Source organism: Elgaria multicarinata, chromosome 10 (genome assembly GCF_023053635.1).
Source record: "Elgaria multicarinata webbii isolate HBS135686 ecotype San Diego chromosome 10, rElgMul1.1.pri, whole genome shotgun sequence".
Lineage (NCBI taxonomy): Eukaryota > Metazoa > Chordata > Lepidosauria > Squamata > Anguidae > Elgaria > Elgaria multicarinata.
In genome coordinates, this window is record NC_086180.1 from 61185117 (window position 1) to 61210523 (window position 25407).

The 25407-nt window shown below is 39.7% G+C and overlaps 1 protein-coding gene across 5 annotated transcripts in view; it reads right to left on the minus strand.

The window, feature by feature from the left end:
* MTUS1 (microtubule associated scaffold protein 1) overlaps positions 1-25407 on the minus strand; it is a 116259-nt gene that overhangs the window by 39364 nt on the left and 51488 nt on the right. For 3 of the 5 annotated variants that reach the window (XM_063135568.1, XM_063135566.1, XM_063135567.1), the window contains one exon: positions 24853-24903. In XM_063135568.1, the coding sequence (XP_062991638.1) occupies positions 24853-24903 (51 nt within the window). Of the gene's footprint in view, positions 1-1990; positions 2567-20147; positions 20614-24852; positions 24904-25407 lie in introns of those variants that run through there. The other 2 variants (XM_063135572.1, XM_063135571.1) reach the window with 2 other exon arrangements.

Consider the following 25407-nt stretch of genomic DNA (forward strand, 5'->3'; position numbering starts at 1 on the left):
AGTAAGGAGCCTCTTCATCATAGATGCCAACACTTGATTCTAAACCTTGTCAAGTCTTGGAGACAAAAGTGAGTCACTACTCTAAGTAGACTGTGAATTAAAGTGCAAACCACATGGTACAAGGGTTCAGTCAACAGAACTAAATAGACATGCTGCATAAAAGTATTATATTGTTACTTTTCTAACTGAATATTATATTTCTAATAGATATAATATGTTATACGCTGTTATCTCTACTACTACATTTACCCACATTAGGACTAATTCACAAGTTGCATTTTGAGACTACAGAATTTAGAAGTTACAGAGGAACTCAACAGGGCATTAAGCGTTCATATAACCAATACGTAGTGATTTATGATTAAGAGACCTATCTTTATCAGAAATGTTAGTTGACTTCTGCCTCCCTGAAAGAGGATAGGGCTATGCAGACAGACACCATATTTTCTTGCTCTGGTGCAAAGTCCCCATCTACTGCATGGTGAACTGATCCTAGACGGAAGTGCCCACAGGGCAAAGAAATGCTTTTGATTCACAAGCTAGATTTCTGTGTTGGCTAGTTCTTTCTAGTGAGCTACTCATCCTGCAGTTGATGTAGGGGCAAAGAATCCAGAAGAGAGGTTCTTAAATTATGGACTGCGAAGAACTCTTGATCCATGAGTTCCATTTAGATGTTCTGTGAAAAGATTGTGGAACAGTCAAGAATATCTGTAATTGGCTCTGCACTTGGTTTATTTTTTCCTGACAACTAAAATAGAGACTGTTCTGACCAGATCTAGATTACTGAACAGGCTAACAAGGCTCTGGTTTAGGGCCCACTATTTACATAACACAGCTCTAGTGCAATCTACTAATTTCCCCCATCAAAAGGGGTCTTTCTGTGCAGCCTGACCTAGGACCTAAATGTGACATTGGTTTTCAGGATTAAAAAAGCATATTATTATATACAAGTTGTGTTTTGATTTATAGAAAAATAAGTTTATTAAGTGGTTCACTAAGACTCCCAGCAATTTTCAAGTGGTTTGCAAAAAATACAAATAAAATAAAAAGGGGTTTGAGAATCACTAAACTAAAATATTTAACTAATAAATAGGTTGATGGAATCATCAAGTAGTCACTAGTACCATCCTGTGGATCAATCCAATCCTTTCATTCACACAATGAACAAGTATAACAAGAACTCTCCTGTCTCTCAAGCCAACACCATAAAATATGTCTTGTTACTTCACAACAAGACAGACCTACCTGTTAGTCCTGCTACTCTACCAATCTGCTTCAAGAAGATTGAAAATTATTCTAACAAGCATAATCTCCTGCAAGAGTCTTAGCACTGCTCAGTCAACTACTGTTTGTGCACTAGGGAAGGATTAGGGTCTCACCTTCTGGAGAAATCTATTATGGACTAGAGCAATACAATTGCCCAGGCTGAATCAAGACCCATAAAACCAACACCAAAATCTAAATGGACATCAAATGTTCCACTGGTGTGTTTTTTTTCTTAATAAGTATGGGAAGATCCAGTCCCCAGACTTGCTTGCAGTTTATCAGATTTGACAATATTTCAAGCAGAGAACCATTCTACACAGTAAGGTGCATTTCAAACAGTTTCACACCCTCTAGGCAACAACAGAGGGGACATGCTTAATTTGTTAGTCATGTTCCCAAGCGCACATCTCTAAGTCATCTGACAGGCTCAGTATGTATTGCTTAATATAAGAATTCACAAAGAGATGGTCTAGCACCTCTAACTAGCTCTAGCTGAAATGCCTCCTTTGTAGAATTCTGTACACCATCTCAGCATGACTTCTTTTTTGAAGCAAAAAGCTACTTTTCCTAGTCATGAAAAGGAGCAGTTGAATTACACAATAACTTAATAGTCTGAAACAATTAAACCTGGGACGTTTCCTGCCAGCTTCCAAAGGAGGAAAACAGCCTTTTCTTCTGAGAACTCTGAAGTGCTAGAAGGAAAGACTATTAAGTTGCATCTTACCCAAAGTCAAACTCCCTTCATGCCCCTCACTCAAACTGTTAGTTCCCCACTTGTCAATACTTCCAGCTTCCACATCCAAGAACTCGAATGTCTGGTCTTGAACATCTCCCATAACACAACTCAAATGAGCAGGCATTTTCCGGCTCTTCTCTATTGTCTGAAAAACTTTAATATTAGTCAGATTGTGGCTCAGTTCCTTCATCAGTGTCACCAAATCAGCCTGGGTGTTTAGTCTTATTTCCATTTCCATCCATGCTGCCTTTATCTCCTCCAGCACACATTTTATTTCCAACTGACTGGATTTGATCTCTGCTGCAAGATCGTCTTTTATTGCCTGCTGAATCTTCTGCAAATCTAAGATGGTTCCAATTCCTTTTCTGGATTCTACCATGATGTTATGTTCCTTTTGTTCAGTTTTTATAATCTCCTGGTTGACTTTAGATTCTCCTAAGATCACTGCTAAGCTCTCCATCACCGTGAAAGCACAGCTGAAGAGTCTTTAGTCTCCACCGTTCAAGTCTTGCAAACAGGAGATTTCTTCTTGAGGGAAGAGTAGGCATTTACTTATTCAGACATCCTTTTTTCATTAACAACATTTTTCATCAAGGCATTTGACCTTTTTCATTAGCCAGATAACGACATTGGACAGAAGTAGAGCAAATCTTCCCAGTCTTTGAAGCTCAGTTTAACTGCAAGTCTTGGCAAGAAAATACCAGTGTAATGGATGCCTGACGTGGCCACACCTAAACCAATCAAATCCTTTGCTACATTTAAGTAGGATGTCATTTAAAACACAGTCACAGGTATTATATCCACATGCCAATCAAAAGAATGCATATGGGTGTTGTCTTATTTGTATGACTAGTTTGTCTTCTTTTGGCAATGCAAGAGATAGTTAAGAACATAACCTTCTAGGTAAAGAAGAATCCATCCACATGCTGAGAACTATATACAGATGTTTTAGAGGTACCTCTTTTCTCAATGTGACCAACCATGTAAACATGATGTCTTGACTTGATGGCTTTGCTACCTCAAAGGGATGTTTATATCAGCTATATGAATTCACGGCTTGCCTTTGCCACATTATCTCCAGAGCTGACATTTCACTTACCTCATCTTTAAGACGACCTACAATTTTAACACATTAGCAGAATGGTAAAAAAGCAACCCCACCTGTGCTTCCAGGTGTATCAACACTTTTAAGCTAGAATCCCTGAATTTAAAATGATTAAGGTATAGAACATTTAAAATTCAAGGTTCATTGTAGATTTAGGCTCTGCAAACATATGACCAGAACTATCATCGTCTGGTAGATTCTATGTATACAGCTAGGTCACAGAATGTTCAAAGGAAGAAAATACCACATGACACACTAAAGACCACTTCACATTTTACAAGACGTAAGTGTTCCCTCTACATGAACACACTAAATGCTGTAGTGTTTATGTTGTGCACATGCTATAGGGGAGGGGAGAAAAAGGGTTTTGGACACACATCAAGAGTCAAAACCAAATGAAGTCCATTGGCTCTCTGTGAGTTCAGAGTGACACACATCGGAAACATGACATAAACTTGTTGGCCTCATTACTTATAAGTTATGGCCTATTCATTTGAAGGCAACATTATGTTCATCTCAATATGGATAAAAACAAGTAAATGGTTTCTAGAAAGGTTCATCATTACTGCAAGTGCACCACCCTGATGTGCTACCACCTGGGTCAAAAAGTACCATGAAAGCCTATGCATTCTATTGCTATCTGTTTCCATCTCTGCATGCCTGCTCAACTTCCAACTACAGCTTCAGACAGTGCTTCAGGAGACTAGCTCAGTGACCCAATGCCGATGGTGGAAAACATATTTGGGGAAGTGGAATAACTTCGCTGAAGGTAATGGTTATAAAACGGTCAGTTAGAGGAGTGGGAATAGAAGCAGAAATGGAATATGTTTGAGAGATCAAATTTTTATAGCCCTGTAAAAATCCTGTAAAAGTTGGCTAAATCAGCTATGACTAATACGTTTGAAGTCCCATTTTACTTATGGAAGCTATTTTCCACGTATGACAGAGTCATATAACATCCAACTCTCATTCAGGAAGGTTGAGTTCACATCAAACAGGATGTGGCCAAGGTGTGTGAACAGCAATTACTGCCAAACTTTAAAGATGTGTGGGAGTTCTGTATCTGAGTGCAGACTTGCAATATCACTTAAAACACTATGAGTGCAATCCTATGCATGTTTTGGACATTAAAAAAATTCCTGCAATCCCACCATTCCCCAACTAGCATTGCTGGTTGAGGAACGCAGGGAATTGTAGGATGTTTTCCTGTTTAAACCTGCATAGGATTGCATCCTAAATATCGTAACAGGGGAATAATTTAACCTTTTCAAAAACTAATATTAAATATAAAGTTTGGGCAGATACTTAGCAACCTTATTTCTTGTTACACTGTTATATAGTTTTAGGCAGCTACATAGAAACCTAAAATAAAGCCTCAGGAGACAGAACTCTGAATGGTGTCAATGATACATCAGATTTCATCAGCTTTGTCACCTGGACAAAGAATTAAACTTCTAACCAATTAGAATCATAGAATAGCAGAGTTGGAAGGGGCCTATAAGGCCATCGAGTCCAATCCCCTGCTCAATGCAGGAGTCCACCCTAAAGCATCCCTGACAGATGGTTATCCAGCTGCCTCTTGAATGCCTCTAGTGTGGGAGAGCCCACCACCTCCCTAGGTAACTGATTCCATTGTCGTACTGCTCTAATGGTCAGGAAGTTTTTCCTGATGTCCAGATGGAATCTGGCTTCCTTTAACTTGAGCCCGTCATTCCGTGTCCTGTACTCTGGGAGGATCGAGAAGAGATCCTGGCCCTCCTCTGTATAACAACCTTTTAAGTATTTGAAGAGTGCTATCATGTCTCCCCTCAATCTTCTCTTCTCCAGGCTAAACATGCCCAGTTCTTTCAGTCTCTCTTCATAGGGCTTTGTTTCCAGACCCCTGATCATCCTGGTTGCCCTCCTCTGAACATGATTGCAATTCTGATCTTAAATTCTAAAGAACTCTCACACTCAAAAAGCCTGCTGGGATAAGTTAGAAAACATTGCATAGCACAGAACAAACAAGTTATTACTTAAGAAACAATTACCCATTTAAATGCAAGGCAGATGGGGATGTGAGTAGTCAGACTATTCAGGATAGTGGGGGATGGTGGGAATAGACACTGGGAATCCTATGCAATCAATATGTGTTTTGTGGATTCATTCTAAGGTTTGTTGCAATGGTGCTTCAGATGAGGTATATCCCTGCACTAGTACCACAAACCACAATATTACTTCAGGATTATTAAAAGACAGAAGCTGGCATCCATCATTAGCATCTGAGAACCTGAGAGAATTGCAGTACTTGATAAATGCTTCACAAATGCTTCTAAGCATTTAGAAGACAACCATGCCCAAAATCCCAATGCTCAATACCACATTTGCATTCAGAAGTGCTAAAGTGAACTGAAAATTGATTTTTGACTACTTTATATTGCTAAGACATTGATATAGCTTTCGTAAGTGAGCTTCCTCCCTGCTTTCTGAATAACACCTACATTTTAATGTCCAACTACCTTCTGGCTCCTTCCACTACAGTGTAGAAATATTTGTTAAAACCTCAATTATTCCCTCTGTTATATCCAAACTGATATTTTTTCACTACTTTCCCCCTTTGTGCATACAATTTTCTTTGTGCATACAATTTTAGCTTGATTGGCTGCACTGAAGTACTCTGCCTTATTTTCCCTCCATGTATGTAAAACATCTATCTATCTGTCTGCCTATCGATCTATCTTTCTATTATAGACACTTTAGAATAAAAAATGTAAACACATAATTTCTGGGATTAAATTAAATCAGTTGAATAAGATTCACCAGGGATCTAGAATTCTGCTTTCTATATTCACTGAAATCTACTTGGATACTCTAATTATAACCCAGGTTTACTTTAAAAATGCAATTCTTTGAGCATCATGGATTGCATGAGTAAGTAATGGTATATTAAGTTATGTGAGCGTCCAACATTATGATGTTCAGAGGCCTAATATCACTGAAGCTGCATGCTCCTGTTCCAGAATTCATATTCGAAAAACTGGGCGAAATACCACCAACTAATTCATACCAAATCATCTGTCTAAGTTGATGTTTTTTTCAGGGACTTGGAGGCAATATTGGGGAGATAGAGGGAATGGCTAGATGAGGGGTGTCCCAGGGAGAAGAGGACGTCACGGCCATCGTTTGTTTGTGTTTTTTTTAAACAGAGAAGAGTGCAGGAGCGTTCCTGCGAAAAATGTAAGTTGTTGTTGTTGTTGTTTAAAAAATCAAACCCTTTCGCTCCCCCCCCACCCCACCCCACCCCCGATGTGCCTGGGTCCCAGCTCCTCACGGTTACTTGCGGGAAGCCGGGACAAAATCGCGATGGCAGGCCACATGTTCCGCGGTCTCGGGTTCATCTCAAGACGGCGGAAAAATCGGAACTAAACTGTAGGGTGATATCCTAGGCCAAGGGAGGGATCGTCCCTCCCTGCTGCCGGGATCCCCTGTGCGTCATGTGGATGCACAGGGATGATCCTGGGAGATCACCGGGATATCGCCCCATCTAGCCATGCCCAGAGTGATTACTGTAACAAATGGAGAAACAGGTCTTGCAATTATAGCACCTACGCTTACCCCACTGCAACAAGCGTTTTTGGATCCTATTAATTTATATTTTTAAGAAGAGCCATCTGTGTCTCCAGAGAAGTTGCATTTTTGTTACAGGTGCAATGTTTAGTGAGAGTGAATCAATTGAATATATTTTGATAGACTAAAATAGCACCCCCCAATTAACTGAGCAGGAGATTTTAATTTTAAAAACATGCACAGTAATTAAGGGTGGCAAGTATCATAAGGCATTCCCTCCTTAGAAAATGAAGCCATCTATGACATATAAATTCATATTTTAAATGTATGTTTTGCCCTTTAGAACTATTGTTTTTTCTTCATATAAACATTGAATTTAATATTTACATACATTCATTCAAGTTTTATCAATTCTGTTCCGCTGTTTTCTGTAGCTCCCTGTAGGATTTTTTTGTTTTTTGTATTGCAACATATGAACTGGGATCAGTACATTATTTTGAAATTTAGCAAGCAAAGATTTGTTCAACCCTTATGATCTTTTGATTTCATCTTTTACTCCAAAAAGTACCAAAGCAAACAAGATTTATTTCATGCCCAAGCTGACAGAAAAACTGAGATCTCAGAATCCCAGTCCTCCAGAGTACAGGACACAAAATAACGGGCTCAAGTTACAGGAAGCCAGATTCCAGCTGGACATCAGGAAAAACTTCCTGACTGTTAGAGCAGTGCGACAATGGAATCAGTTACCTAGGGAGATTGTGGGCTCTCCCACACTAGAGGCATTCAAGAGGCAGCTGGACAACCATCTGTCAGGGATGCTTTAGAGTGGATTCCTGCATTGAGCAGGGGGTTGGACTCGATGGCCTTGTAGGCCCCTTCCAACTCTGCTATTCTATGATTCTATGAAAATGTCTCATGTTAATTCTCAAATTTGCTGTGAATGAATACAGAATATGTAAAAGCATAGTTTTCTCTCCTCACACCACCATTCACCAAAGCCTCATACGTTCCCCCTAATATGCATCAATTGAACACCCGAGCCATTCATCTGGGTAGGACTGGGTGCCAGGGGCTGGGCTTGTGCATCCAACCTTTTCCCCATCACCTCGCTGCAATTGCTGAAGACTTGTGCCAGTTTCTATACAAAGAGTTACTGCTCAGGATATTCCCCTCCTCCCATATATTAATATTTAGCCTCACTTAGCCTTTTAATTCTATGCAACAGATGGCATACAAGAAGGAAGATCAATATTTTCTCATAGCATGCAGCTATTTAGAAATGAAATTTTCCGTTTCAAAATAAGATTGAACATGCTACTGAAAATGCAGATACAGGTTGATATAGAATTAAATCTTATTGCGGAATAAAAATATACTATTCTATCCAAAATATTTGTACTGCATAATTTCTCTAACATGGCATGGCATCTTAAGTGCCAGGCCAGCAACATGTCTAGAATAAGTGTGGTGTAGTGGCTAAAGTGTTGGACTGGGAGTCAGGAGATCCGGGTTCTAGTCCCCACTCTAGAACCCACTGGGTGACTTTGGAAACCCACTGCGTGACTTTGGGCGAGTCACAGACTCTCAGCCCAATCTACACCTCTTGTTCTTGTGAGGATAAAGTGGAGAGGAGGAGGGAAATTATGTACACCGCCTTGGGTTCCTTGGAGGAAAAAAGGCAGGATATAAATGCAAAAATAAATAAATAAATAAACAAACAAATAAATATATGTCTAGAATATGTATTCTTTAACAGTTACAGCCTTTTCCCCTTTTCTTGCTTACAGTTCATATTCCTCTACTGAGGTTCAAGGTAAAGCCAAGGATATTCAGATCATATATATATATATATATATATATATATATATATATATGGGCAGTATCCAACCATATCATTCTGCAAAGTCAAATAGCAGTAGAGGAGCTCCATCAAACCTTCTCGTAATGCAAGTAGTTGCGTATTATGCTTGCTCAGCCAGTTGTACACGCATATGCAATAGGTTAAATAACTTATTGCAAAAATAATATGCAACCAGGTGCAAAATGGGTTGCACAAGTGTAATACACAACTGCTTGCACAACAAGATGCCCAACAAGGCTTGCACAAACATACATTTTGTTGGATTCTCCTCTTGTACACTGTTTGGAACTTAGCAAATATAATCTGTGCTAGCAGAATGACATACTTGGATACTGCTCGTTTAATTCTATTTCTCTCTCTCTCTCTCTCGCACGCACACACACACCACTAAACCCACTCTGTCTCACCTTCTGCAAGGTTTAAAGATAAAAGCTAAGCAGAAACTTACATTAAAAGTGCCTCCTCCACTAAGCCTTGCTAAAAATGCCTGCATTGCAAAATTAAAGCCATGAAAGGATTAACATCCTTCCTACCTCTAGGCAGCAGTAGGCTGTTAAATTAATAGGGAAATGATGCTGACAGAAACTTACAAAGCGTGACCATGGTCATTTCACCCTCTACTGCAAATCAAGCCCTTCTCTTCTCCTATAAAGCTCTATAATTTCTTTTCAGATTTCACAGATCTGTTCTTCCAGTACACAATCCAGTGTTCAGTCATTCATCAGTGAAATGAATAAAAGAGAAAATTCAGTACATCATCTCTTCCAACATTTGGTAATATTAAGGCTTTCTACATATTTGTACAAGAAAACAAACCTATCGTTTGGAGATCAACACTACTGATTTCTATGTGATTGACTTAGATAATGCAGTTAAAATCAGTGCATGACTCCATTTAAGATTTTTAGGAATAAAGCAAACTGAACACTAATAAAATGGACTGGATCCAGATTTGGGCTGCTGGAAGCAGACTTCCCTGTCCTTGTCTCCTCATGGCAGGCCCTCCGACTCTCTGCAATTACTACACAAAGACCAGGTTTGCACAACCGGGGCGGGGGGGGGGGGGGAAATAAGCCATGGTGGCTTATTTTCCTGCCCTGTGCACACCAGTTGTGATCTGCCTTATTTCCATAATTACCCTTATTGGGCATGGGTTGTTGTAATGCCTGAACCAGGTGAGGGTGGGTGGCAGGGGTGGTTTATAAATCACCCTGGAATCTATGCCTTATTCTGGGGTTGTGGGGTGGTTTGTAAACCACTCCTGCCAGGTTCATTTGTCATGACAACTGTACCTGGTCATGGTAATTATGGAAATGCTTGTGACTGCCACGCAGCAGCAGGGAAAATACACCACCAGGGCTCATTTTCCCTCCCCAATCATGCAATCCCACTTCACCCAGAGAGTCATGGGCCTGCTGAATGGGGTAGGCTATGAAGGGGGAAAAGTGTGAGGATCCTTCTAAATCAGGTGGAGACACCCTCCATGAGTGGAGCTTTGCTGGCTGGTGGGTTTTGATAGTATGAGGTGACCACAGGTAAACATGTCAGTAGGCAATGTAATGATGTCCAAAGCATCCACACCTCATATGTAGAAATGGTGCCTCCTATCCCAGGTGAGTCGGATCCTATTGAGTTTCGTCAGTAGCAATGAATTGGGGTGCTTGGGGAATTCAACTGTTAGTGTCTGTATGTAAAATTGTTTAGTGTTGCATCTTTGCAGGTCTGCCATTTTTGTGACACACTGACCTGGTTCGCATGGGTGAATTTCTCTGCGGGACTTGCCATTTTGCTCTTTAAAAATTCAACCCTCTGCAGGGACATGCCACACCTTGTCATTTTGTGTGGCTCTGGTGAGGGTGAGTTCTTGGGGTGGTTAACAAGCCACCCAGAACCCATGGCCTTTTTTAGGGTTTGGGGTGGGTTGTTAACCACCCCAACAACACATCCTTGCTGGGTTTGCACATAACGAACAGCCCCCTTCCCATTTTACTGGAAAGGCACATTTGTTGTGGTGGCAGCAACAGCCAATTGCTTTTATGTGCCTCCAGTAAAATGAAAGAAGCTGTTGGTCTATAGTAGCATCTAACTTCCAAAAGACACACAGTTGTCCATGCACTGTAGTTGCAAGATTAAAACTTACTTTAACACAATCAGGATAGTAGTACTAAAACTATTCTTCCTAGTACTAAATCAAGATTTACTGTAGAATATATTCATGAGTAAGCAATATTCTGTAGCTTTTGTATACTGAAACATATTACAGTAGACCGCTGTGAAGTCTGTGTCCTGTTTTTAGAGTTATACAATTATTTATGGGAAGAAGCCTGCACAAGACCAAATTCACTTGGGGGCTGGCTGCTAAAATTTTCTAGTACAGTGCAACCATGTTTGTTTGCCAGAGCTATACAGATTGTTTTAACTGATGCAGTGCTAGAAGAGGGTACTGTTTACTCCAGTTCTCATATACTCATCTGGATGATCTAATCACTAGTGGCAGATAATTACTAAGGATAATTACTAAGGTCCTGCCTTAGGGCATGTGGAAGGATTGGCTACTTATGGCTTTACAACTGTTTTATGTAAATGGTTTTTAAATTTTGTATACTGCATTTTAATGTTTTTAAACTCTGTGAACCACCCAGGAAGTTTCGGCTATGGGGCACTATAGGAATGCAATAAATAATAACACCAACAACACCGAAAACCTTCAGAAACTGGGCCTACCAAAATTCATCCACACCCACATCCAGAAAGCAGTCGTACTTAAAACATGCTCAATTATCAGGAAATTTCTGAATCAGTAAAAGACAGCATGACCTGGCAAAGTCATGTCCATCTAGAAAAAACATCACAAGTGAGAAAAGAGACAATAATAATAATAATAATAATAATAATAATAATAGATCCAGTTTTAAAATTGGCCACAATAACTGTTTAAATGATAGCACAAGACAAAGCTAGAATGCTCAACACTGGCTACCATCATATGGAATTATGACCAAAGGCTTTAGCCTAGGCCTATAAAATGTAGCAAATAATGACCTGATTTGCATGTAAACAATCCATTGGTTAAACAGCCTATGGACTGCCGGGGAGTAGTAGGAAAGAGCGGGCACGCTACCAACAACCAACCACTTCTGGTTTTACTCAACAACCTACGATCATCCCATGGTTTGTTGTAGGGTTAACTGCTGGGCTGTTTAACCCCCAAACAACCCAGTGCTCGTGGTTCATATGTCATGTTCAACAACTTACGAACAGGTCGATCGTAGATTACTTCTGCAGTATTCATGGATGCTACTTCAATAAGGAACTAAATTGAGCTGAGCCAGCAGTTTTATATGATAGTGGCTGCCAGGATCTGACAGTGGCTTAGCTTTAGCCAGAGTACAACATCTTCCTTTGAGTTAATAAAGATACCACCCACATTATAGACAAATGCAAAAAGCAAGAACTGTTTGTTAACAGGGACAGCTGCATAGCACATGACTGTCACTGTACATGCCATTATGTACTTTCACTGCTAGTTTTAGGACATGACAATTCACCTGAGATATAAGAGCAGACCTGCTGGACCCAACCACGGAGGCCAAAAAGCTGTTTCCAAAAGTGGCCAACCAGTTAGAATTACAAACTTTACTTTCAAGCATACACTTTAAAAATATTAATTCAATAACACAATACAATACAATACAACTATCTCTAGTAAGCAATACAATTAGCCTAACTAGATTGTCTATATTACAATCCCAAAACAGAATAAATATATGTAGTGCTGGTTCAAGAGATTGGCATTGCCTTTGAACTCACCTGTCTACTCTAAAATAGTAACCTAAATTAAATATACAAGCCTGTATTCAACTTAATACTGTTTGAATAATAAAAAGCTGAAGCCTCTTGGTACCTTAAGAACCCTCCAGTGCCATTGCTTTTTAATATAGATACTCAGTGCTGGAAGACAAATACCAAAGAAGGAAATTAAACGTTTAATTAAAAGGTGACTCATTTCACAAGCTTGCTCCTTTCCCCTCAATCAGGCTGGTCAGTTCTTCAGGCCAGAAATAAATTTACAAATGTTTTTGGATGCCTGTACGTGCAACTCTTCTAATCTCGGAACAGCTTTCAAATCATAAAACCAAAATATCTCAGGTGGCATGTCAGAAGCTAGTCTTCAGGCCTCAAAAGGAAATTAAACTCAACTTAGGCTGCAATCCTATACCCACTTAGCTCAAAAGGGATTTACCTCTGAGTAGGCATCTATAGGATTGCCAGTTAGTGCTTTAGTTAGCCACACTGGCAATGGAGAGGCCACTGCATCAATTATCACATTACAAAATTCTTAACAGTTCACACTTCAGCATGGCCAAGAGCTTGATGGGAAGATGCGGAAGAAAAGAGACACTAGAAAGTCTATCTTCAGCAGTGAAGCAACTTTGAGGCTGCCAGAGAGACACTTCTTCTGATCTGGCCTTGAACCTCCATGCCCATGTTCTTCCCCTCAACAGCAATTCCCAAGACATCACTCTCTACTCCCAGAGATCACTACAATGCACTCACTCACTCCATTTCCCTTTTGTGCTTATATAAGAAGCATTTAGCTATTCTTTCACAGAATGATGCTTGGCCTGCAGTCACTGGGGTATCAGAGTAAAAGATACTTCCACAACAGTTAGAAAACCAGGATTTTTCCACTCTTTGAAAATTCAGGGCATAGTTTTTTTCATAATAGCAGTCAAGAGAAGAGCAAGCCCAGCAGCTAACAGGATGCAAAGGTCTAGGAATATCTCCTTTCTATACTTGATTGGACACAGTTGCAGCCCATAGTAATCTTACGAAATGCAAGGAGCACAACCCAGCCAAACTTAAGCATGTTTAAGTAACACTAATTTTAATGGAAGGTAAGCATATGCTTAGTGCCTGCCTTGAAATCAATGAGTTTAACTTTAGCACGATAAAACCCAAAGAGAGAGAGAGAGAGAGAGAGAGAGAGCGCAAACATACACAGTGGTTTTAATATAGATGGTAAGCGAATACATCACACAGCTCTATGCCAGTTTATTTAAGGCAAGTTATTTCTGTGTGGGCTGCTCACTTTCACCTTGGGCCTGTGATCAAGATCTATGTCCAGAATGGTTCCAATTTTTGCAAGTATTGGCCATACTAAAACAATGGCTCCTACTGCAGAAAGATGCCAACACTCTAGTGATCAGTTCACTATCACTTTGCAGTGATAGGCAAGTAATTTTAGCTAGATATAGGATTTTGGCACCTACTTTCGTACTAGGGCACTCAATAATATAAACATATGCAGTCACTTCATGAATGGCCAGTGCTCCAATTCATCCCACCAGACTCTTCCAACCAGTCTGTGAAGTGTAAAGCTAAACACACATCAACTACACTAGATGTTATCAATGCATTTTCTGACTAAGGCTTCCTGTGGTCACATAGCTCCAGTAATAATTGTACAGGTAAACCTTTAGTTAAATTGGTATACTAAAAAGAGTCAAGGTATAGCCATCAAGCTTGCAAAGGAACCATTAAATTATTATAGACTTTGAATGCTATAGAAGAGCCAAGAATGTTGTGTGCCAATACTAGATGTTCCTCTACAATGCGGCAGACCAAAGTGGTTTTGCTTCTTCATCCAACAATGACATGAGAAACTGGCAGTGGAATTAAAGTGGTAATTGCACACAACACTTTATAGTGCTATAGTATACCACAATACTCTTCCCAATAGCTACTATAAATTAACTCAGAAGTTAATCTTGTTCAAAGGTCCTTTGCAACTTTAATTAGAAATTTTGTGCTTGCTGTTCTGCCTCTAATTGTTTCCTGTTTGATGTGGCAGCAACATTACTGATGAATAGACTCCTTAGTCAGTTTCTGTTCCCTGCAGAGAACAATTCTTTTCTAATTATAAAATAATGTTATTTCTTATTTTTTTGAAAGGGGAGAAATTAATAAGAGGAAATAAGTAAGGACAGAGAACAAGGCCAAACAATGGGATCAATTTATTAGCAATTCTGCTGCCATACTGATCAGGAAGCAATTAGAAGCAAAAGCTGCAAGGTGAAAGCTTCTAAGTAAAGGCACAGTAGCCTTAAGAAACCTCTACAGTGCTTTACCAGTCCACATTGAACAGACTGCTACTTCGATTATATTTTTAAGTTAGGGGAAAATATCCACAAATCAAGTCTGGGGGGGAAAAAGACAGATGGACAATACAGAAAACACTGGAACACAACAGGCTGGCTAGATTGCTTCCACACCACTATTTAGTCGGGAACATTCACTTTATAAAAATGTGAATTATAAACAAATAGCAACAATTCCAGACTAAATAGTGGTGCGGATGCAATCTAGCACCTGGACATACAGGAGATTCCTAGGCTATTGGTTTCATGATGTTACAGAAAACCAGCAGTTCAAAGAAGTATCCAAGATACACCACACTGAGAGTCAGAGTGATAAAGTAGCTAGAGTGTTAGACTGGGAGTTGGGAGATCCAGGTTCTAGTCCCCACTCAGTCATGGAAGCTCACTGGGTGTCTTTGGGACAGTCACAGACTCTCAGCCCAACCTACCTCACAGGGTTGTTGTGAGGATAAAATGGAGAGGAAGAGGATTATGTATGTCACCTTGAGTTCCTTGGAGAAAAAAAGGTGGGATATAAATGAAATAAATAAATAAGGTGGTGCACCTTTTCCCCCAGGACATCCCACACCGTGAGCATGCAAAAACAAACAAATCCACCATTGTAGACCAGCAAGGATCATGACTGGTTTCTTACATCAGCTACAGTGACTAGCAGGGACTGCTGCAGACTCAATCACCCTAGGCACCTGGACTGTGGAGGGGTGCCCAGAAACTCCAAAATGTGAGTTCATCCAGATGAGCCCACGCTATGCAGAACAGATTTATGTATTCATCATTTGTGACACTTGTTTAATGCTGAATATAAATCTCTCAACAGTTCTCAATAAATTTGTCTTCCACAAGAGAGCAATAGCAGCTTCCTGCTCACGTTCCCCAGCAACTGGTATTGAGAGCCTTACTGCGCCTGATTCTGAAGATAATACATAGCCATCACAACTAGTAGGCATTAATAGCCTTATCATCCACAAATTTGTCTAATCCCTTTTTAAAGCTGTCCAAGTTGGTTGCAGCAAATTCCATAAATTCACTATGTGCTAAAGAACTTCCTCTTATCTATCTCCCACCGTTCAGCTTCATTGGATGATCCCAGGTTCTAGTATTATGAAAGATGGAGAAAAACTTCCTATCCACTTCTTCCACACCATGTCTAATTTTATACACCTTTATCATGTCCAATCTGCCCCTGCCCTCTTTACTCCCAATTTTTCTAAGCTAAAAGCCCCAAATACAGTAAACTTTCCTCATAGGTATGTTGCGCAGGAAAACTGTTTTCTCTCTTCTTTTCACAGATTCTGGATTAACTAGTAATTTAAATTACAAATCCTGTTGACATTATATTCATGTGATGTCAACTCCTAACAATTTGTCAGAGATGTTATATTACCGAAGTAGAAATTTCCTAAGGAGAATGTCACTTTATACTATTTGTCCAACCATTAACACCTACATCAAATTTTTGCCTTCATTTGCTAGAAAATTGTTCCTGCATAATGCATAACCATTCCTATTCCCATGTCCAACTGGTCCAGAGCTTTTTGTTGATTGCACCACTTCAAAGTTAAACAAAGCTCTTTATATCTTTATGCACGTGCAAGCTGCTGTGCCTTCATTTTCTTGGATAAGATGTCTCACGCTATATTTCAGCCTCTGGTGCAGATATCTGAGTACAAAACACACACTCCTTCAGCAGTTTAGGATACACTTGTTCCAATTACCACTTTTGAAATACACAGAAGCAGGGAGCCAATACCTTCCCAGTCACTGCTTCTACGTGTTTAAAAGGGGAAAGCTGCAATTTAGATATGCATGAACCATTCAAATTGGAAGCTGTAGTCAAAGTGAAGGAAGAGATAGCACCCTTAATTATTCCAATTCCTCAGATTCAGAAGCAGCACATTAAGAAACTGTAAAAATTAATCCATATGGTTTAAAATAAACATTTAAATCTCTTCCTCTAACTTTCATGACAGTGATCTAAGGATGCTTATCTATTCTGTCACACCAATGATGTATGAAGAAGTTGAACCAAACATTTCTGTTCACTTCTTCAGCACACAATTTTTTACTGGTTCTACATAAATGCTTTTGACATTTTAACAAAATAGAGATATAATTCACATTTAACGAATAGCTTATGTGTCTTCTGTTTGACGTCCAAGGAAGCTTTTAAATATTAAAGAATCCTTGCAACATTCTAGGCTACCTTAAAAGGGGAATTCACTTGGGAGAATATTTACTGTTATATAACACTAAAAACAGGACACAGCCTTCACAGCAGTCTACTATAATATGCTTCAATATACAAACGCTACAGAACATTGCTTGCTCATGAATATATTCTACAGCAGATCTTGCTTTAGTACTAGGAAGAATAGCTTTAGTATCACTATCCTGATTGTGCTAAAATAAGTTTTAATCTTGCAGCTACGGTGTGTCTTTTGAAAGCTACATGCTGCTATAGACCAACACCTTCTATTGGAAGCAAATAAAAGCAATTGGTTGTTATTGCCACCACAATACATGTTATGCCTTTCCAGAAAAATGGGAAGGGAGCTGTTTATCAAAAGCCAGCACAAAGATGAAGAAATCCATGTAGGGCGACCTGTCCTGCAAAAAGCTCCCTATGCAATTCCTGTGGTCATAGAGTGAAAGTATAAATAATTCAAGTACTGCCTCAGCCTTGAGTTCTTCTGATTTCTTCTGCCCTCTTTTCAGTTGCAGCCATGTTGACATAAAGAAGAATTGGGGTTGATCTTGGGAGTAGTTTAATGTCTTTGTGATGCATCTTTCAGGTTCTAGAAATCCAGTGTTAAGGGTGCAATCCTAAGTGCGCTTAGACAGAAAAAATATATATCCTACAACTCCCAGCATTCGCCAGTCAGGAATGTCTAAACTCGCATAGGATTGCACCCTAAATGACCATATTCGTTATGAGAAATGCAATGTTTAGTTTTTAATCAGTTAATAGATTCTGAAAGCGTGTCCAAATTACTGAGTAGCACATTTTGAAAACATTTTTTTAAAGTACAAGTACTTACAAAAAAAATACGGGTAACAGTGGCCATTCAGCAGGGGCAATGTTCTTCCTCTCTCACGCAGAAGGGAATGCCTCTTCTAAGATGGTACTTGCTGTGACACAGGCAAGCACCACATCTAACATCTAATAAGAGAGCCAGTGTGGTGTAGTGGCTAGAGTGTCGGACTGGGAGTCGGGAGATCCGGGTTCTAGTCCCTACTCAGCCATGGAAACCCACTGGGTGACTTTGGGCCAGTCACAGACTCTCAGCCCAACCCACCTCACAGGGTTGTTGTTGTGAGGATAAAATGGAGAGGAAGAGGAGGATTATGTACACCGCCTAGGGTTCCTTGGAGGAAAAAAGGCGGGATATAAATGCAATAACAAATAAATAATAAGTAAGTTTTTTTTTCTCTTTCCTTGAACTAAAGTTTTGTTCATATGAAAATTAACATTAATTACAACACATACAATCAACTATGATTTCTTTAACTGGGCGACAACACCTACGCAGTCCCTGTTGTTATTTGAAGTAACTCTAAGAGGGCCAGATAACAAAGCTCAGGCAGCAAGGAAAGCTCCTCTTAAATCATTTCCATGAGTATCAATAGCACTATGGTGAGACCAATGTAAGAGTGGGGATGTATTTTCGTATCCGCTAGTTACCAGTCTTTATAACTGAATGAATGCTGAGCAGTTCAGCTTGATGATGAAGCCAGAAGGGCAAGCAATTTTGATCCCAGGAACTCTTCATCACATGCAGAGCACCATCCACAGAGATTGTGTTCCTGGGTGGGGGTGGGGAGAACACTGCGGCTGCATGTATGTTTCAGTGCCACTGTACATAGGTTAAAGGCTTGCATCTTCAATCCCAGCTATTTGTATAACAGCTTTCTCCATCCAAGCTCCCTAGCTGCAGTCAACGTAGAACACGCAGTTAATGCTTGAACCTTAGCTATCTCAGAACACACCATTTTTATTTATCACCATTATGCTTAACAAACCCAAACATGGCCAAACTAGATGAATGGCCTGTTATTGTATTTAGTGAATTTAACCCTGCATTTCAAGAGCTGTGTTTCATGCCTGTAAAAGAGTCATGAATGCAGTACAATGACCCAACAGGGATATGCAAATCAATCTCCATGGGTTATTTCCCCCCACGGTCTGTGCATAAATGGATTGCATAAAAACACTGCTGCAGTTCTGAAATTTGACTTGCAGTTAAGGACATCCAATATTGTACAAAGCAGACCCAAAGACAGCCATGTTTATCAAACTATATGTGCAAGATCCTCCGTGTAAACACTTATTCAAATCTGGCTATTGAGCCAATTGCATTCTATACCTACATTTTTGCAGCTGTATTGTTTAATTTTTGTACTACAGTTTCTTCAAGGCAACTTACAATATACAACATTCACCAATTGCTTAGTAGCAATGTTAACTGGCATGTCTACTAAGGTATTCAAATAATGAGTTTTACTGTTTGGCATCAGCTGTGCTGCCCATGTTAATACTTGGATAATTGATTTGCCCATGAAACATTCAAAACTATAACAATTACCCTCAATTATAAGCTCAGTCTAGCTACTGTGCTAAGCAACTGAGGGAATATGCACACACAGAGTGAGAAGGCAGAGCAGGCATTGTGCATAGCCCTGCTGATTTGCATGTCAAAAATACCCAAGGGACCGAGATGTTAAGAAAGATTATTAGTTGCCAGGCTGAAAAGGAAATGCCCATGAGATTAAGGTGGGGGTGAGAGAGATAAACACACTCAGACAGCATTAAAATGTTTGGGAATATAGACATGGTTAAAACAAAACAAAAATACCCAGGGTTTTATGCAATTAAGTTATGTATTTGTTCCGGGTACAATTTTAAATATCATGCATTCCTACAGTAAAGTACAGAAACGCTTATAACCAATGTAACTAGGTCACATTTAAAGGCATTCTACTGATTCCTGCCTTTCCAGGAATTGCATTTCCTATATTTTTACTGCCTCTGTATGTGCACTAAAACAAAGGTTATTAACTTAAATCCAGAATAATGTATTCTGTAAATTCAGACATAACCTTTCAGAATTTCAGGCACTGCCATTATGCTAAATACATTTCACAACTGTATAGCTTTACATAAAACACCTAGAAATGCAGACTTCTAATATGTGAACATTTGAAGGTATCTATATGACAGACTGAAAAAAAGCCTCATACTAAAATAATGTTCTTCACTTTATAAACAGATTACACATCTGACATACAATTATTCCCTGCTCCCCCATCACATACATGCACACTGAGCTCTGTTAGTGCAAAAATGATTAATTAGTCTGACAAATGCAGTTTTTCTAATGCTGTGAGAAACAGCACCCTGAACAAATCCTAACAGCTATCAACAGCAGCAGAAGTAAACAAGATGTCCCCCATGCATACAGAAAAATTACCAACCTGCATGAAAAATAACTGTGCTTTTTCTATACCCAGAAGGAAGACGAAGGTTTCGGAGTAATCCTTTTGCAGTTAGTCGAACATGCATGTTGGATAAGGAGAATTTCGGGGACCATAACATGTCTTCAGAGCAATTGGAAGAAATTCAAGCAGGAAACAGCCTCCACGTACTGTCACATACTATATTTGTAACTCAGCACTGAGGCTACGCAGTAGTTGGACAGAATAAACAACCTCACGACACATCAAAACCTCCCCTCGTTCCTTCACTAAGATTCCATAACGAGATGAAAAGCCAGGAGAATCCAGGAAGGTAGATATTATATCCACAATGTAAACGCTGCTGGCAGTGTCTTGCCCCACCAGATGCTGTAAAACAAAGCTCACCCTTAGAATAAAACTGTTCTGTGATTCAGAAGGCAAGCAGCCTCTGAATTACATCACACTGTTCGTGTTTAATCTACTATGGGACCCAGTACGGATGAGAAGCAAGAGGAGGAGGAGAAAGAAGTGGGTGGTCTCCCAAGCTGAATATATCACCCAGTAATGTCACAGATTATATCATCCTATTTTAAAGACTGCTCAAGGAGAAGATTTAATGTTGCACAAGATGGATTAAGTTTATATCCCATATAACCAAGGAGCCTTTTATTCATGAGATTCCATTTTCAGCCCTTTCTAATCAGATACAGGTAATTTTTATTATTTATTCCTATTCTTTATGTGCCAATGAATTTACCAGAGAGAATTCTTTGCCTAAATGGGATAAACAATGTTCCTAGAGAGAAGAGTCAGACTAATTTTGTTGCTTTGTGTCATTAAAAAAAAGCTTTAGAGATACAGATATTGAGTAACTGGTAGTCTTAATACTGGATTATGATACACGTGCCTTACCCCAAACTTGTGCCCTCCAGATGTGTTGAATCACAACTCCCATCATCTCAGGTTGGCTCGGGTAGTGAGAGTTGCAGTCCAACACATCTGGAGGGCATCTGGTTGGGGAAGGCTGGTTTAAATAATATCCACATGGAAATCTGCCAATTCAAGAAGGGATACCAAGTACATTTTAAAAGGACCGCCCTCCTTCTGCCTACACAGACTAATAAGCTAACATGACGCAAACTGCAGGGACCCAGACGTCTACAATTATCTAGCTCTAATTTTTTCCAGATAGGAAAACTTCAAAAGCTGCTACTGATTAAAAAGAAGTGTTGAGCTGGGGGTGGGGAGGAAGCAAAGTGCCATGGTGATGTGCTGTGAACAGAAAATTAGGTTGCATTACAGGAATCAACCTGTCTAATCAGCAGAAAGCTGTATCTTGCTTTCCTTCATTATCCTGTACCTGATTGTTGCTAGGAAAGCTGTTCACCTTGAGAATAACAATGTGGGAATTTGATTATGTTCAGCCACACTGGATAAGCAACCATGTATTGAATTCTCCGTTTAACGGAAATGTTATATCATTTCACACAAAGTCAGCCAAGCAGGGAATCAAGACAAAATAAACAAACTACTGTTCACTAATTTATGGTAGCTAACTTCCATGTATTACATTATATCTATATCTCTGTGGTTTCAGGGTGGGGAGGGGAGAAGTCAAAGAAAGTACTTATTTCTCACCTTCCTAGGACATTTTTCCCCAACCACCAGATTCCAACTGCCCTAACTGAATCTTCTCCCTCCTTCCAAATGATCAGAACACCACTGTTCAATCCCATCTCAGAAATGACACTCAATCATATTGAAGTTCTCCATTCTCCATAAAGACAATCAAAATTGTATCTCTGCCTCTTTTCTTTCCTAATCAGTAACATAAAACCTCAAATGTATTTTACACACTACACTCCTCATTTGCTGATCTTTACTATAATCCAACAATCCTGTGTTTACCTTATATAGGTTTAATTTTTCAGCTACTAAGGACTCAAAAGTTGCAACTGATTTATTTAAAAACACAGTGTTGAATAGGGGGTGGGATGACGAAGTCGAGTAGCACATGGAGGTACCCTAAATGCAACACTGGGTGCATGACAGAAATCAACCTGAGATTTGCACAAAGCTGTGGCTTGGCTTAACATTGATATTCAGCCGATGTACATCTAAGCCACAGGATTCATATTAACAGCTGGTTTTAAAGTTACGAGATGCAAACTGAAGCCCTACTACTTTCCCCAGTTTTTGCTGCACCAGAACTACCCCAGAAGAGAATGCTTAAACAAGCCTAAATTTGTAATCATTATGCACATTTACTTGGAGTAATCCCCACTGAACTAAATGTAACTTACTTCTCAGTCAACATGCTCGGGACTGGAGTATAAGAATTCTAGACTACTGTCTGTTTCTGCTTATGTTTACTAATTTGCAAAAGCTAGGTTATAGTTTCGATACCCAAATGCAAGTTACTCTATTTGCCAATGCTTAGCCCAGATCAGCTTCCTTTCTAATAAAAATGAGTTGCTGTGCCTATTTAACATGTGCTGTATCTAAAAGAGCAACTTGTGGCCTCCAGATGTTTTTGAACTACAAATCCCATCAGTCCTAGCCAGCATAACCGATGATGGGGATGATGGGAGCTGCAATCCAACGAGGGCCACAAGTTGCCCACCCCCAACATATACCAGAAAACTCTTCACACACATCCATCAAATATTGTTTTTCACCTTGGTTCCCCTAAGTTGCCATTCTCATTATTATTATTATTATTATTATTATTATTATTATTATTATTATTTATATAGCACCATCAATGTACATGGTGCTGTACAGAGTAATTCTCCTTTAATATGATTCCAACCAGCTCTTGCACTGCACACAGATACTTATTTTTGTGGCATAAGAGGCTCTTCCTCTCCCGCACAATCCTTACCCCAGCAGCCCCACTTGGGAGTCTGAACGCTCCTCTTCCTTAATTACAGCCACACTAATGCCCTATACAAGTCAATGGGAGATTAACAGAGTCATCACACATGGGAAAATTGTGTTTGCTTACCATTGCTTCTCTGCCCATGCGTTTGTCCCTCATTACTTCCTCTTTTGAAAGAGGAAGTAAACAACTTGTGCATGGCCCATACAGAGGCTGTTTTGATCATGCTGCTTCACCGGCCCACAGCAGGAGACAGCGGCAACTCCCATCTTTAAAAATAAGTCGGACTTACTGGGGGTTTTTTGGTCATGCGAAGAAGGCTAGAAGGGGTGGGAGGCATGCAGGAGGCAGACAACATCATGAGAGGGACCTGTGAAAATCCGTGAGTGCCCACTAATAAGCGTGCAATAAAACGCTCATCTGATGGAGCTCTGAATTCACTAGAACCATATTCCCCAGTAGTTTCTGGTACTGTCTGCCAAATGCCTGGTGGAGGTTTGGATCTGAGCATTTGATTTTAGCGCATAAAAGGGTTGGGTGGACACCTGAGCATGTAAACCCTTTAAAAAAGGGGTGGAGGAGGGTGCCAAATTCCAGAACAATTCTAGATATTGGGGAAGGAGGGGGAGCGCTTAACTCTTCATTGGCAGTAACTATTCGGCACTTTAAGGGTTGCAGTTTTGGATGGGTTTCTCTCTTTTCAGCTTTTCTATGAAACAATTTGAAGCATTACAAAACCTGAAAATTTAGTCCACAGAGGGGCCCTAAAGTGAGCACACATTATTAATGTATTTTAAATATCCTTATACTGCCATAGGCAGTATAAAATGAGCATGACCAAAACTGCCCATACAAAACAAAACATACAATAGATACAGGCAATATCTCTACAACACCACTCCCAGCTTTCTGAAAAGCTATTTTACACATTGCCGAAACAGCAGACTATTAGTTAATAGAACAATTGTTCCCAAGCAAACCTTTCTTAAAAGCATTCTGAATTCCCATTGTATATAAGAATCTTTAATCTCTCACTTCTCTCTCTTTGCTCATTCCTAGATGCGCATTTATTGCTTAACACTGTGTGGACAGATCCCTAAATATCCTTGCAGTACTACTCTATGATCATCCATATTTGGTATGTCCAAAAGGTGCTATGCTACCCTGCTGTGCAAGTAGGTCAACAACAAATGCCTGCCTCACATCACATATACAATAATGTTGTGTTGTATTACTCCATTTACTCCCACGAATAGTTTGGATGTACCAATCCATCCAAATGAGGTGATTCAGTTTTAGATGATATGATGCTAACAATCATTATCTTACCATCCAGCTAGTTAGTCAACAGGAAGAAGTCTTGAAGAACAACTGACAATGTCAGGAACCTTTTTACAACTATTGGTCGAGGAGCCCAATATCAGAAAGACATCTATAATTACCACTTCATATTAAGTAGTATTTTTATTTCAGCACATACCATTCATTTCTCTTGGTTGACATACAGCACCAATAAGTATCAAAATAAGGTTTTGCCAAATGCATGATTCATTATTGAGCTCTAAAACGGCCTTCTACACTAAGCTGTATACTAAAAGTGAACTGCATGCCTATTACTAGTTTAGCCTATATATTGCAGACATATACTACAGAGACACCATAGCAATATAAAAGTGCAATATCAAAAAATAAGCATGGTAAACAAAAAAAAAGCCCAAACCTCACAACAAACTTCACGCAGAACAGCAGCAACATACAAAGATCAGGACTGGAATGCTTCTTGTTATCGCGACACATTTAAAAGCAAGCAAAGTAGGGATGGGTTGCGATTAACCAACTCACCAGAACTGAATGTCGACAATACACTTCGGGGTCCATTTTGTCCTGAAAGCCCTGTGAAACACAAAAATCTCACTTGGCATGTCACACTCATTTTGCGAAATGAATATACAAGCAAGATCACCATGGGCTTAAATTACACGAGCAAGCACACGGGAACCGCTTTAACTAAAAAGAACACAGTAAAACAACTCTGCAATACTGTGACTTTTCGAGGCGGAACCGGCTGGTTGGTGTGCACTGGCCACAGCATTATGTGCCGCAATGGACCTCACAATGCATCCAAGTCTCAGGAAAAAGCCCCCAGAAAGCCCCCCCTCCAGAAAGCATCACTTGAGAAGGTGGCATTTGTGTACCAATAAGCAGAAGTTTAACCCTTTCCCCGCCCGCGGTGATCTACTCCAAATTCAACACACACACACCAATACCCTAATTCCAAGATGATTCCAAATGCCTGTTTGGAGAGAATCCGGGCATTTGAATCTTTGGAGGGGGAGGAGTTGAAGCAAAGAATTGTCTGAAAGAATAACTACTCCATTTATCTGATCTCAGCTGACC